The 14,635-nt window shown below is 42.7% G+C and overlaps 1 protein-coding gene across 2 annotated transcripts in view; it reads left to right on the top strand.

Annotated features, from left to right (window-relative positions):
• Positions 1 to 10,659, top strand: part of Mamdc2 (MAM domain containing 2) — a 130,405-nt gene extending 119,746 nt beyond the window's left edge. Inside the window, exons 12-14 of one of the 2 annotated variants that reach the window (XM_050159299.1) lie at positions 5,554 to 5,813; positions 9,433 to 9,517; positions 9,638 to 10,659. In XM_050159299.1, the coding sequence (XP_050015256.1) occupies positions 5,554 to 5,813; positions 9,433 to 9,517; positions 9,638 to 9,702 (410 nt within the window). In that variant the 3' untranslated portion in view covers positions 9,703 to 10,659. Of the gene's footprint in view, positions 1 to 5,553; positions 5,814 to 9,432; positions 9,518 to 9,637 lie in introns of those variants that run through there. The other variant, XM_050159307.1, reaches the window with a different exon arrangement.
• Positions 10,660 to 14,635: the final 3,976 nt, after the last annotated feature.

Here is a 14,635-nt window from a genome sequence, read left to right as displayed (position 1 = left end):
CTTGGTGAGCTTTTGTTTTAGAAGGTTTTTTTTTAATATGGATTTTATGACTAAACGATAATGAATAAGTAAACCAACAGATAACTATCCCATTTATGAGAAATTTCTCCCCCACTTATCCCACCTCAACTTCTGGCCACCGAGTCTCCTAATAGGTGGCCTGCCACAAGTCTTTTCACCCCATCCCTCCTCCTCCCAGAAAAAGCGGCTCCATTCACTGCCTTACACCTCCAAACAAAGACACCATCATTCTCTTTCAGAATGCTCTTTGATGTTCGCTCTGGAAATTAAATTCTCTGTTAACATAAGTAATAAGTAAAAGTAGATGTCTTCTTCATGTCTAAGAAGACATACCAAAGAATAGTTTAGTTATGGAAATATGCTCTTAAATGAAAACAATGTGTTTGAAATGTTGTTTGGGTTTGGTTTCTTTGTTTCTTTTGTACTGTTTGCTGATGCAAGATCTTAGTAGCCACACGACCTTAAACTTCTCATCTAGCGGGAGTATGGGCATGTGTATGTGTGTGCACACGTGTGCGCAATTGTACACAATGTCATTGTTTTTATCAGCTGAGTCATACTCCATTGTGCAAATGTACCACACTTTCTTCATTCATTCTTCAGTTGAGGGGCATCTAGGTTGTTTCCAGGTTCTGGCTAGTATGAATGCTGCTGCTATGAACATAGTTGAGCAGGTGTCCTTATGGAATGATTCAGCATCCTTTGGGTATATGCCCAAGAGTGGTATTGCTGGATCTTGAGGTAGATTTGTTTCCTAATTTTCTGAGAAACCTTCGTATTGATTTCCAAAGTTGCTGTACAAATTTGCACTCCCACCAGCAATGGAGGAGTGTTCCCTTCCTCCACATCCTCTCCAGCATAAGCTGTCATTAGCCGTTTTGATTTTAGCCATTCTGACAGGTGTAATATGGTCTCTCGGAGTTGTTTTGATTTGCATTTCCATTATAGCTAAAGATATTGAACAGTTCCTTAAGTGTCTCTCAGCCATTTGAGATGCTTCTGTTGAGAATTCCCTGTTTAGATCTGTACCCCATCTTAATGGGATTATTTGGTAGTTTGATGTATAGTTTCTTGAGTTCTTTATATTTTGTGAATATCAGTCCTCTGTCAGATGTGGGGTTGGTGAAGATCTTTTCCCATTCTGTGGGCTGCCATTTTGTCTTATTTACAGTGTCCATTGCCTCATGGAAGCTTTTCAGTTTCAGGGGGTCCCATTTATTGTTGATCTCAGTGTCTGTGCTGCTGGTGTTTTATTCAGGAAGTGGTCTCCTGTGACAATGTGTTCAGGGCTCTTTCCCACTTTCTCTTTTATCTGCTTCAGTGTAACTCGATTTATGTTGAGGTCTTTGATCCACTCGAACGTGAATTTTATGCATGGCAAAAGATATGGATCTATTTGCTTTCTCCAACATGCTACCATCCAGTTTCGCCAGCCCTATTTGTTGAAGAAGGTTTCTTTTTTCCGTTATATAATTTTGGGTTCTTTGTCAAAAATCAGGTGTCTATAGGTGTGTGGATTTTTGTGAGGGTCTTTGATTCAATTCCATTGATCCAGATTTGAAAGACTTTTTAACATGACTGAAGGAAATGGGTAATGCGACAACCCAAAAGTCGTGCATCTGGGAAAAGAACGGGTAGGGAGTCAGGGGTGAGAGGACAGTATTAATAGGCAGAAGAGAGATAAGGAAGGGTTGGGAGAGAGTAGCCGGACTGTACGGTCTGTGTAAAGATTACCGAAGGACTAACCTGATAATCATAATGGAGTGATTTTATAAGGACACCTTGTAATCTACCAATTGTTTTTCCCAAAACTTTGCTGTCTCCCCGATGGTTAGGAATGCTCTTTCAGACCAATGAAAACAGCTTGCTGCTCCTTCCATGGGGCCTCATCACGCAGGCTGCCAAAGCCCCTTCCCAACCCTTTAAAAGAAAGCCAAGAGCCTAGAGGCGCAGCTGTCTACCCGTTAAAGATTATGAGTACAGTGTGAGCCTCTGCTTCTCGGGGCATCACAGTTGACTCACAAACAACAGATGGGGCCCTGAGCGACCCGGAGATCTACGGAACTCCTGCATCCTAAATGTCGGACGGCAGCCCACAGAAAGAAAGCACTTTAGCCCCACCACCGCCAGCAACCATCGTTCCTGTACAGGACCGTGGGGCTCAGCTTGAGCTGAGCCTCAAGCATCGGTTCTGCCACATCCTGCTCTACCCCAGGCATTGGCTGCTGAGACAGACAGCGCTTGAAGCTGGAATGTGGAATGCGGACGAGCGCACTTGGCCCTGCTCTGCACTCCAAACACGCGTGAGGCAGACGGGCCTCTGTGACGTTCTCCGGTGGTTTCAGGAAAAGGAAGGATCGCGCGCAAGTCGAGAAGGGAGAAGTATTTGTAATCAAGAGGAACAACCAGTTCATACATGGGGGTGGGAGTTCTGATCAGCTAGCAAAGATGTTAAACTTATTATTTAGGAATAGAAGTTGATCGAGATTCCTTTAAGTCGGTATTTCCGTACACATGAGTCCCTAATACAGATTATATCCCGAAGTGATTTGCGAAGTCTGAGAATACTGAAGAAAGGCAGACTGAAGTTAGTGTCCTAGGAAGTCACTCTCTGTCCACGCAGGGCTGTTCTTCCAAAAGGAGCCCAACCACATGGGTCAAACAGTGTGGATTTCCTTTTATATTCTTCAGCACTTAGCCCAAAGCTCTCTGGGCCTGGTAGGCTTAACTAAGAGCTTTCACCTGATTCCCAAGACTCGGTGACTCGGGACCGGAAAACTGAGCAGGCTGTGTCAGTGGCATCGATAGAAGAGTGTAGTCCAAAGCAAGGAGATGTGGGTGTAGGAGGCTGCACAGGCAGCCCTGGTCGAGTTAGAGCCCACCTGGCCTGCTGGCAAGAGCCTGGCATGGAGTAATACTTCCCCTTTCAACGTTGAGGAAACTAGTGTCTTCGCCAATATTCGGGGAGTCACTGAGAGTTTGTTGATCTTATAGGACCTCAGGCTGGCCTTGGCTGAGAATTATTATCACTAAGTGAAAGACAACCCTAGGCCACCTGTCAATCACGGGGGATTCATTGCTTCCTATCTTATCTCTCCGCCCCTCCTAGTCTTTCATTTGTACTTGCTCAGTGAAAGACTATTTCAAGGACTATGTCTTTTCTCCTAGAGCCTCGCCTCTAGCAAGGGTCTGTCACGTGGGATAGCAAGTGGCCTTGGAGAATTCCAAAGCAAAGCACGTGTGTGTGTGTGTGTGTGTGTGTGTGTGTGTGTGTGTGTGTGTGTGTCTCGAGGTCTCATGTAGTCCAGGCTGGACTCAAACTCACTCCTGTAGCCAAGTAAGACCTCGAACTCTAGTGTTTTCTGCCTCTCCCTCCAAAGAGCTGAAATCAGAGGCAGAGACCACTACTCCCAGCTTTATACATGTTCCTTTCTAAAAATACCTCAGATGACTTGGAGCTTGTCTGGGAACATTTGTTCTAATGTGACTGTGGTTTTATCTCATCTTAGGTTTGTAGTAGCTTTGTCTTAGAGCAACTGAGTCCAGATGCCTTTCTCATTGCCGAGAACGTCATCCTTTCTGTGTGAACTGGGTGGAGCCATGTGTTCTAGAAACGATCGGACTTGTTTGTGGCTTGGTGCTAGGAAAGAAAATATGTTCATCTATCCATTCACAGATACTTTTGAACATCTACCGTGTCTAGAACACTGCTCTAGGAACTGGGGATGTGGTCCTGAACTAAACAACGAAGCTGCATTAGAGAAGAAGGAAACGAAGATTAAAGAGAAAAGAATTAGGTGACCCATTAAAAGGCAATTAAATGTTACAAAAGCATAATAAATGAAGGTATAAGGGATGAGGAGCGCTGCCAGAGCAGGTGAGAGGGGGAGATGGCAACTTGAAATAGTGAAATCAGAATAGGCCCTATAGAAAAGGTAGCGTCCAAGCAGACACTTAAATGGGGAAAAAGTGAGACCAGAGAAAAACTCCGGAAGAGCAAGGGTTAGCATATGCAAGCCTGAGGTGACATCCAGGAACATTAGAGTCCGCTTAATGAGGGATAAGAAGGACAATAGCAAAAGGTAGGTGATGAGTGAGGGTGCAGGTTGTTCAGGGCCCTGAAGCAATCCTGACGCTGCCAGCCTAGACTCTGAGCTGAACTAATGGAAACTTTAAACAAAGCCATGGTACAATTTAGCTTTTAGGGTTTGGAAAGATACCCAGTAGGCAAAAGCACTTATGAAGTTATGAGGGCCTGGGTTTGGGCCCTCTCTATAACCCATGGGTGCAGCAGAATCGGTGTCTGCAATCCCAATGCTCCTCTAGGGAGAGGCTCCTCTAGGAGGATCCCCAGAAGCTCACTGAACTGATAACCTGGCACATACTACAGAAAAACGGCAAATCCACCCTACTCAAACAAGATGGAAGGCAGGGACCAACATCCAATGTTGTTCTCTGACCTTCACACAGGCGTGGTAGCAGACACAGGCTCCCATGATACCCAATGAACACACACACACATTAAGCATTTAGAAAGACTGCTGCAAATACTGCTGAAGTTAGACAGACTACAGAGGATAAGGTGAGGACAAACACATGAGCCAGGAATCTGTCACATTGGTTCAAGGTAACATGACTGGAACAGGACCCTAGCAGTAGAGAGAGTGGAACAGGCCTCTGCGTTTACTTTGAAGGTAACGTCACCAGGACTTCCTGCCAGCCTGGAGAGAAAGGAGAGGGAGAAAGCTGTCCCACTTTCAGGTTCAAGGCCTCAGCAACTGCTGGAGCTGGAATAGATGGGGGGGGGGGGGCAGCCATGCTTTGGGTCTGCTGGGCTGCGGGACAGCTTATAAACATCATATCTTTGTTCATCACAGCTGTGGATGCTGAGAAATACCAAGTCACCAGCAGATTTGGTGTCAGGGGTGAGGGGGGGGGGCTTCTTCTTCAGCTGTGTCCATCTGCTCACACTCCTCCCTCATGGCATAAAAGATGAGTTAGTTCCAGAAGTGCTTGACGAAGATGCTGTTCTCATTTTGGGGTCACTGCCCTTGTGACATAATTACCTCTCTAATATGGATACCCTAGGCGTTAGGATTTCAATGTATGAAGCTAAGGGGAGTCCAAAAGCAAGGCAGTAGTAAGATAATTCTGATGTAATAATTACACCAGTGACGTAATACTGGCGCAGTAATTCCCTTGTTTCTACTAAACTGGATTATAAACCATTAAATGAAAAAAATCATTTTGTGGTCTAATCCTTATAGCATATCTATTTTCCTTGGATCATAAATACTCTCCAGGATTATAATACCTTTTTCTCAGTACTACAGCCCAAGTGTCTATGTTACCAGGAATACTACAAAGAAAGGAAGGAAGGAAGGAAGGAAGGAAGGAAGGAAGGAAGGAAGGAAGAAAGGAAGGAAGGAAGGAAGGAAGGAAGGAAGGAAGGAAGGGAAGGAAGGAAGAAGAAAGAAAAAAGATATGATTGGGTCTTTTTTCTAACCATACTTGCTTTGCATTCCTCTCAAGGCTACTACATGTTTATCGAGGCCTCCCACATGGTGTATGGACAAAAAGCACACCTCTTGTCCCAGCCCTTGAGAGGCGTCCCCGGGAAGCACTGCTTGACCTTTTTCTACCACATGTATGGAGCAGGAACTGGCCTGCTGAGCGTTTTTCTGAAAACAGAGGAAGAGCATAAAGAGACCCTGCTGTGGAGAAGGCGTGGGGAGCAAAGCATCTCCTGGCTGCGGGCGCTGGTAGAATACAGCTGCAGGAGACAACACCAGGTAAGCCTGGAGGGATGCCAGTCCACCCGGGAAACACGGCCTGAAGTGTTTCTGCTCTCCGGGTTCTTGCTACAAAAGAGAATATTTTGTCCTTTCTCAGAGTTGGAGATAAAGGCAGGATTAGTTGAAGAGTAAACACAATTAGCCTGTTATTGATTAACTCTAAGCAGCGAATGGAAAATTAGACAGGGAGCTAAAGCTTTGGACGTTCATGCGTAAAGTGCTTGCTTTTTACAATTCAAGGATGAAAGGTTCCTATTCTGTCTTAGTGTGTGGTGAATGCCAAGTACGTTTCTTCCAACAGCAAGTCTCCTTTCTTCCAAATGCACTAGTACTATTACCCATGATCCACTTCCTTGTAAGGACTTTTATTCTAAGCTTCTATTTAAGAGTGTGTATGGCCCATGGTCAGTTTCTTATGCCTCTGTATGCATTACTATATTGCTGTAGAAGAAACTGGGGATCTTAGTTCCAAGACCATAGTCATCTTGACCTCAGACCCCCAATTCCACATGTGTTATAGAAAGCCCCTGTCCTAACTGTATCCGATCATTCCAGTAGGTGGGCCTAAGCAGCTCGTATAGCCTAGAAAACCTAGACTTCACATAGCCACCAAAGCTAAAATTCTGGGGAGACAGCCTTCAGACTCTCAATTGTTCTTGAATTCACTCTGTAGAATTCTGGCATGAGCATGCTCTCCAACTAACACTCCAGCTTCCTCTGTGGCTTTGCTTCTGGGTGGTAAACCTCGTGGGTGCGCTCAGCTTTAACCACTGGCTAGCTGCCTGGCCGGCACTGAAGTCTTCCTGTGAAAAGATAGCCAACATATGAGCTTTTTTTTTCTCACCACTCAACAACACAAACTGATTTTCTAAAGATCTAAACTGAAGAAATGGCAGCTCTAGTGGATGAGTGCAATGCCATTCGAGCTGCTACATTGATGAGCAAAAACGACAGGAGGAAGATGTTCTATTTCTAGGAAGGATCCTTCAGCTAAGCATAAATATTTGGAGACATATTAGAGAATGGCAGATTATCCCATGAAGCTTTTTTTTTTATGATGTTATAGAAGGTAGCTGCGCCAGACGAAAATGTACTAATGTAGTTGATCATCATTCAGATATAGCAGCTCAATCGTGTTAGGCTTCAAGACCCTTTATCAAAAAGTTCTTAAGACATGGTCTATAAACCAACAGCAACAGAAATACCTGAAATATAGGGTCACCCAAAATGTTAACTCTCAGACTCCACTGCAGAACTCTAAATCAGAAACTCTGGAGGGCTTTCGAGCCCTAGAAATTTACTTCAATAAGCCCTCCAAGTGATGCAAGCTAAAAATAGAAAATCTCCAGATTTAAATGAATAGGACATTTTGGTGATGATATCCAAGCATTCACACAAACACACACGCATGCACACACACACACACACACACACAAAATCCTCCATTTTGCAGTGCAGAAGATCAAATCCATTACCTCACATATGCCAGATAAGTGTTCCATCACAGCTATACTGCCAACCTAGCATTGGTTTTTCTTTTAACTCTTTTTTTTTTCCAAGACAGGGTTTCTCTGTAGCTTTGGAGCCTATCCTGGAACTAGCTCCTGTAAACCAGGCTGGCCTCGAACTCACAGAGATCCGCCTGCCTCTGCCCTCCCGAGTACTGGGATTAAAGGCATATGCCACTACCGCCCAGCTTCTTTTAACTCTTAAATGATGCTGATACACAAATGTTGTAAAAATTTGAGTTCTGGGAATAAGCACACAGGGCCTTTCATAAGATAGACTACGCTTCCTGGGTAGACTGTCTTTGACGTTGATTTTTGTTTTTGTTTTGAGATGTCTGGTCATGTAGCTTAGACTGGCGTCCAACTCAGGATTCTCCTTACTTAAATTCCCATTGCTGAGATTCTGGGCATGCACTACTATGCCCAGCTTGAAGTACATTTTAAATGTATATTGGCAAAGCCTCTGGGGTGTCAGTTTAGAATGTGGCAGTTCAAGGGGTGCAGAATGATTAGAGCATCCGTCTCTGATCTACCGGCCTGTCATAATCAAGAGACTTTTCTGTGAAGTAGGATATTCTGGAGGACTGTCCCTTCTTATACCAGAATGGCCAAGATCAAAAACACTGATGACAGCTTATGCTGGAGAGGATGTGGGGTAAAGGGAACACTCCTCCATTGCTGGTAGGAGCAAACCTGTGCAGCTGCTTTAGAAATCAGTATAGTGATTTCTCAGAAAATTAGGAAACAATCTACCTCAAGATCCAGCAATACCGCTGTTGGGTATATACCCAAAGGATGCACAATCATACCACAAGAACATGTGTTCAACTATGTTCATAGCAGTATTATTTGTTATAGCCAGAACCTGTAAACAACTTAGGTGCCCCTCAACTGAAAAATGAATAAAGAAAATGTGGTACATTTGCACAATGGAATACTACTCAGCAATAAAAATAATGACGTCTTGAAATTTGCAGGCAAATGGATGGATCTAGAAAACATCATATTGAGTGAGGTAACCCAGACTCAGAAAGACAAATATACTATGTACTCACTCACAAAAGGCTTTTAGTCATAAAGAAAAAAAAAACAGCCTATGATTCACAGGGAACCTAGACAACAAAGAGGACCCTATATAGGATCTAAATAGAAAGGAGAAAAACACAAGATCTCCTGAGTAAATTGAGAGCATGGAGGTCACAGGAAAGGGTGGAGGGGGAGTGGGGAGGAAAGAAGGGAGCAGACAAAAATGTATAGCTCAATAAAAACAATAAAAAAATTCATCTAAATCATAAACTAATGACATGGGTAGAGCACATGTATCTTCAGGACAGTTATCACTACCCACAGACCTCTCTGGAAGATTGAGTCACTTATTATCCATTATTGCAACACCCTTGGAGCTGGTGATCTATTTTTCTAGAACAAGAATATATGATTAGTTGTTTCCTTCAAACACTCTAAACTCATGAAACAGTGTCCTCCCTCAAAGACTGTGCCTTTGATGTGATGGTATTTGACATAAGTGACTCACTATCTTTTGATCAATTTAATTACTTTACACATTATTATTTAGCTTTTCCACCTAATGCCAGTACAAAGGTAGAGTCAGTGGGAGATAAAGATGCTGAGAGGAGCTAGACAGAGTGTTCTAAGTGCGGTGGGTTTTCAGGTTCCTGATTAAGCATCTCTGGAGACCTACCTAAAGAGGCAAAGAGTTATGAGGCATCATACTTTGTGGTGAAATATTTTAACTCCAAATAATCTAACTGGACTTTGTAATTTTATTTTGTGGTTGCTTGTTTTATTTTAGAGCCCGGGTCTCACGATGCTTCCCTGACTGGCCTCAACTTGCGGTATAGCCTAGGCTCTTCTATAACTCACTAAATAGTCTAGGCTGGCTTGAATCGCTAACAGTTCTTTCACTTTAACCTCTTGATTTACGAGATTATAAAGTCAGCCTAGAATTTGTAATTTTGGGTCCCTTTTCTTAATGTCAACCCCACCAGTTATCAAAGTTTTTAGAGCCACAAAGCCTTGGTCGTCCCTGACCAACACAGTTTTATCAGCTTGACTCTATTTCTAATAAAAACGCCATTCTTTTTCAGATCATTTTTGAAGCCATTCGGGGAGTGTCAATAAGAAGTGATATTGCCATTGATGATGTTAAATTTCAGGCAGGGCCATGTACAGGTAATATTTTCCTCAATTACATAAGCTTGATTGGAAGATGGATTTTATAATATAGCTTCAAACTATAAGAATTCAAAATTTTCTATAGCAAAAATAAATATTGTCTGTCTTTCCTAACAGAAATGGAAGATACAACTCAACAATCATCAGGATATTCTGAAGACTTAAATGAAATTGAGTATTAAGAAATTATCTAAATTGGATCAAATAGACAAAATTTGTGCCTCTCTTCAATCAAAGTGAAAACAGAAGAAATGAATACTGGATATTCTTAACTATTGCATTAAGTTGAAATGAATTCAGAATACCCCCTTTCATTACTTTTGAAAAAAAAAATATATATATATAGAGAGAGAGACTCAGGGCTTTCCTTTTTTATTCCCCTGTGCATTTGACAACTGTTACTGGAAGTACAGGCTACTGCTTTTACATAGACCATTTCATCTTAATTTGGGTGCCAATTAAAAATACAAATGTACTATGTTATAGTCATTTCAAAGTGCACATAGAAAGGGCACAGTCAAAATGAATGTGCTTATTTAAGTCTGCATTCAATGAATGTGTTGGGAGACTCGGACGTAGTGGTTTTCCTTTTGAGTTTCAAGTACAAAAAATTTTCTTAAATAATGCAAGGTGTCGGTAATATCTTCAAAATGAATGCAGTTTACTTATGGTAACAAGTTATTCTGGAAATAAGGCCTCATTTGTATATTTTATTAACAGAAAAAGCTATAAATCATTACTGTTTCACTATCGGTATAAGAAAGGAGCTCTCATGGAGCCCCAGGGTAAGTCCATAGGAATTAATGCTGCAGTATAAGGCACTGCTGCCCTCTTTGCTCTCCCTTTGAACTATCTTGGACAGTTACTATGAGTGCACGGACAGAAATACACCTCTTCAATAAGGCAAGCATGAATTTTTCATGTGTACACACCCAACAATTTTTATAAACTTGTTCAACAATTTGACTGTTTTTTATGATAACATGTTTTGGTGAAGTTTTGAGTAATATGGAGTCAACTACATTTACTAAACTATTGTCTTCTATTTACTTAGAGAATTGTATATATCTGTGCGATTTGTGGCCAAGTAGCTGTTGTAAAACTTCAAAATTACCTAATAAAAGATAAGTTGAAACTCCTTTCATTAGCAATTAACTCATTTCTACAGTATTTGACTTTATCAGAACACATTCATTATATAATTGCCAATTCTAATTTGAATATCTATTCTGCCATGATTAGATGTCTTAAGTTACCTTATTAACAACATCAATATTGCAATTATTTATATAATAAATATTTAAGGAGCATTTTATTTCCTATAAGAAAATGTCCCTAAATTTTATCACTAGAATTAAGCTATAATGACATAAATTCTTTTCTTTTAGCTTTTAAAATTAAATTTACTTATTGGAGAGGTCCACGTGAATGCTATAATAGGAGTATTAAGAGTCTGACCTTCACTGGAGAAAGCCGCTTCTCCCCTCCTACTGCATGAGCCCTGGGGACTGAACTCAAGCACCTCTACACACTGACCATATAGCCAACCCAGGACACAGACTCTGGTGTTTACTCTTATGCTCTTAGTGCCCAGGAACAAAATTGAATGTACAAATGAGTTTAATCTCTCCCTTATCTCCCGAAATGGAAATCTGATTAGCATTTTCACAGGTATGAACGCTAAGTATCAGTACTGGGGACGTAGTTCAATGATGCAGCTCTTGCTAAACATGAACAAGGCCTGGGGTTTGATCCTAAGTACCCTGAAGACAAAACAAATTGAAATGACTGCCGAGCAATGGTGGCAAATATCTTTAATCCCAGCATTTGGCATGCAGAGGCAGGGGGATCTCTGTATGTTCAAGGCCAGCCTGGTCTACAAAAGCTAGTTCCAGGACAGCCAGGGCTGTTACACAGAGAAGCCCTATCTCGAAAAACAAAAAGCCAAAAATGGAATGACTGAGCATCGGAAGGTGGAAAGTTACTTAAGATCATATAGCACTGAAGTGGTGGCGTGTTGATTTCTTAGCTTGGCATGGCTATAAATCTATTGGCCTCATCTGTGAAGAACACCACGTCTCTCTGCGTGTCACATTACTTGGAAAACAAAACAACTCAGCTGCACAAAATCAATATCCTAAGGTTTATAAGGAAAATTATATTCACCTCGTAATAAAACATTTTTATTAATGAAATTTGTACTATTATGATTAATTTGCCACAGGGGTACAATTGGAGTTTGACATACACTAGGCAACATAAATCCTCACAACACTGTTCCTGCCAATAGCTGTAGCTACATTTGCTGAATAAAGGAGCATAGAGTGTGTCTCCAGGACTCACACACACCTGAGTACATAGTGAGGTATTTGTTCTGTGTGATGAACGAATGAAGTAGTTCGCTGGCATCCTTGATGGTGACATAAACTCTCATGGAATCGTTCCATCAAACATTGTTGAACGCCTACTGTTTTCAAGATTTAGAGAAAATATGTTTTCACAGAAGTTATCTTTGTCCTGACAACCATGAAGTAGATCCAAACAGCAGTTCCATTAAATAAATAAGAAAACTAAATCCATCCAAGATCAGTAGTTAGTGTGAGGCCTGCGTTTGAAACCAAGCCTGTTGCCTTGCCCATCCTGTGTTCTAACCTTTCTAAATTGGCCTTGCCAACCTGCCAGCTCGCCCCTAAACTCCAACAGCAAAATGGATAACAGACTAGCCATAGGTTCCTAGTTTCCCTCTTACAGGGTTTATTGGCTATACAGATAGTCCCAGTATGGAATTAAGGAAATGGCTCCATCAGTCAAACGTCTGCCGTTCCACCATGAGAGCCTCAGTTAGGGTCCCCAGGCACCCTTGTCCAAAGTGTGACGTGGCCGCAACTAGATGAGCTCCAGAAGGACCCTGTCTGGGAAAAGAAAAATGAGTTTAGCAGGTTGGAGAGAGGCCTCAGCAGCTCAGAGATTTGGGGGCAGCAAGGAAAGAGGTAATTATTACCGGCAGTTGCTAAGAAACAACCTGCCGTTTTTAGAGGCAAGGAGGTGGAAAGCGAGCTGAGTGACTCACCTTCCCTCATTTATGCTTCCTTACAGGATTCCACTGTTTGGTGCCTCAGTTCTAAGTGACCCTTAGCATTCCTTTTGCCTATATTTCATGTAGATGAAAATATAGGCAGATGGTAAGCACAGCATCATTCTCCCAGGTTCAGAAATGCCCAAAGGAAGGCACGCTAGTTACTAGGAGCTACATAACGATTTAACCCCAGTGGTTGCATTTTTCCTACTCTCGGCAGCACCTAAATACCCAGGATCTTTAATTAGAAACAGCTTTCTACGCGGATTGCCTTTGCTCTTACAATCCACCATCTGCAGTGAAGGTTATTTATGTATAGAAAGGAGGAATAGTGTAGATGCCAAGAAAACAGTGCCTCTGATGCAGTGTCTGGCTTAAGAGGGAAGAACAGAGAGTTCGGGGATGATTTCTTAAGGTATCCATGTGCTGGGTGTTATGCTCTCTTTTCCATCTTCCTCTTGGAGGGGCAGCTTCGCTTCTGCCTCTCTCCCCACTTCTCTGCTTCCCCCCTTCTCTGTCTCTTTCTCCTCTTCTCTTCTCTTCTCTTCTCTTCTCTTCTCTTCTCTTCTCTTCTCTTCTCTTCTCTTCTCTTCTCTTCTCTTCTCTTCTCTCCTCTCCTCTCCTCTCCTCCCCTCTCCCCCCCCCCCCCCCCCCCCCCCCCCCCCCCCCCCCCCCCCCCCCCCCCCCCCCCCCTCTCTCTCTCTCTCTCTCTCTCTCTCTCTCTCTCTCTCTCTCTGTCCCCCCCCTTCACCCTTCCTCCTCCACAACCCCCTGAATAAACAGTCACCCTCACCCTGCATGTCGTGTCTATCCATGTTTCTGTCTTCTGCCCGCCCGCCATGTGTCTCCCTGCTCAGGGACCAGCAGCCGTCTCTGCCTGGGGCCTGCTGTCTGCCGCCACGTGGCCCGCCACCACCGCTCAGGCCACGGCTCTGGGACTGGCAGCCATTTCTGCCTGGGACTGGCTGCTCCCAGAGCCCGCTGCCTGCCATCACCATTTGGGACCTACAGCATTTCTGCTGCCTACTGCCGTAGGGATCTTGCAGCATTTTTTTTAAAAAAGAACAACACTGGGCATCTTACCAAGCATAGAGGTTTGCAAAGATGCTTGCAGATTAGGGTAGAGGTGAGATACAAGACATCCAGCAAGCACAATTTCAAGAAAAAAGGATATGATCATATGCTCAGAGTTGATGGGAAAGTTTAGGAGGGGTATCAGACAGCAGAGATCCATAGTATAGCATTCCAGAAACCTGGGTGCTTTGTTGTCTTACTCTTGGAGGGATAAAAAATGAGCTCCTTAACTTCTCACCCCCATACATCCAGATGGGGAAAATAAGTTTTCATAACTAGTAAGTGTTCTAATACTACTGACTTTCTGGTATGTGGATCACCATAAAGATGTAGCACAGTTCAGAAACTGGATTCCCTGCTCCTGGATTCTGGCTGCCTCCATTCAAAGCCTGGTTCTGCCGCTTACAAACTATAATTGACAGCAAGTCTTTTACCCTCTTTGGTTTCTTTTCCTGCTTTGCAAAGTGGGGTAAAGTAGTTGCTCTGAAGAATAACTGAAAACAATAGATGGCAAGATGTGGTAACGCATGTCTGCGATCCCAGCACTTGGGGGGCTGGAAGAAGGAGAATTGGAAATTCAAAGACGTCTTTGGTTCTGTAAGGAATTCAAGGCCAGCCTGGGCTATATAAAACTTGGTCCCAAAGCCAAGTAAAGCCAACAAAATACCCAACAACAACAGCAATATAAAACCTACAAGAACTTAGACACATTTAGTTTCTGACACAAGAGCCTTCCCGGTTTATATGATTAGGAATTAGTAAAATTTCAGTTACTTTTGTGTAGCTTTCTGTATAAAGAAACTGTGGGCTCATAGTGCCATCTTAAGGATAAAGCAACCATGTAATCTTCTCAGGCTGCCAGTTTTTAGCACTGGGTGCTCAAGAGAAAAATATATAGCTCAATAAAAACAATAAAAAGATAATTTAAAAAAGAAAAGAAAGAAAATCAAGGAGGTAAAGTACCT

The sequence above is a fragment of the Alexandromys fortis genome, unplaced genomic scaffold, assembly GCF_014885135.2.
Source record: "Alexandromys fortis isolate MF-2015 unplaced genomic scaffold, M_Fortis_MF-2015_v1.1 scaffold_10, whole genome shotgun sequence".
Classification (NCBI taxonomy): Eukaryota; Metazoa; Chordata; class Mammalia; order Rodentia; family Cricetidae; genus Alexandromys; species Alexandromys fortis.
Note: the sequence above shows the minus strand (reverse complement) of the source record. Positions and strands in the feature narration are given on the sequence as shown.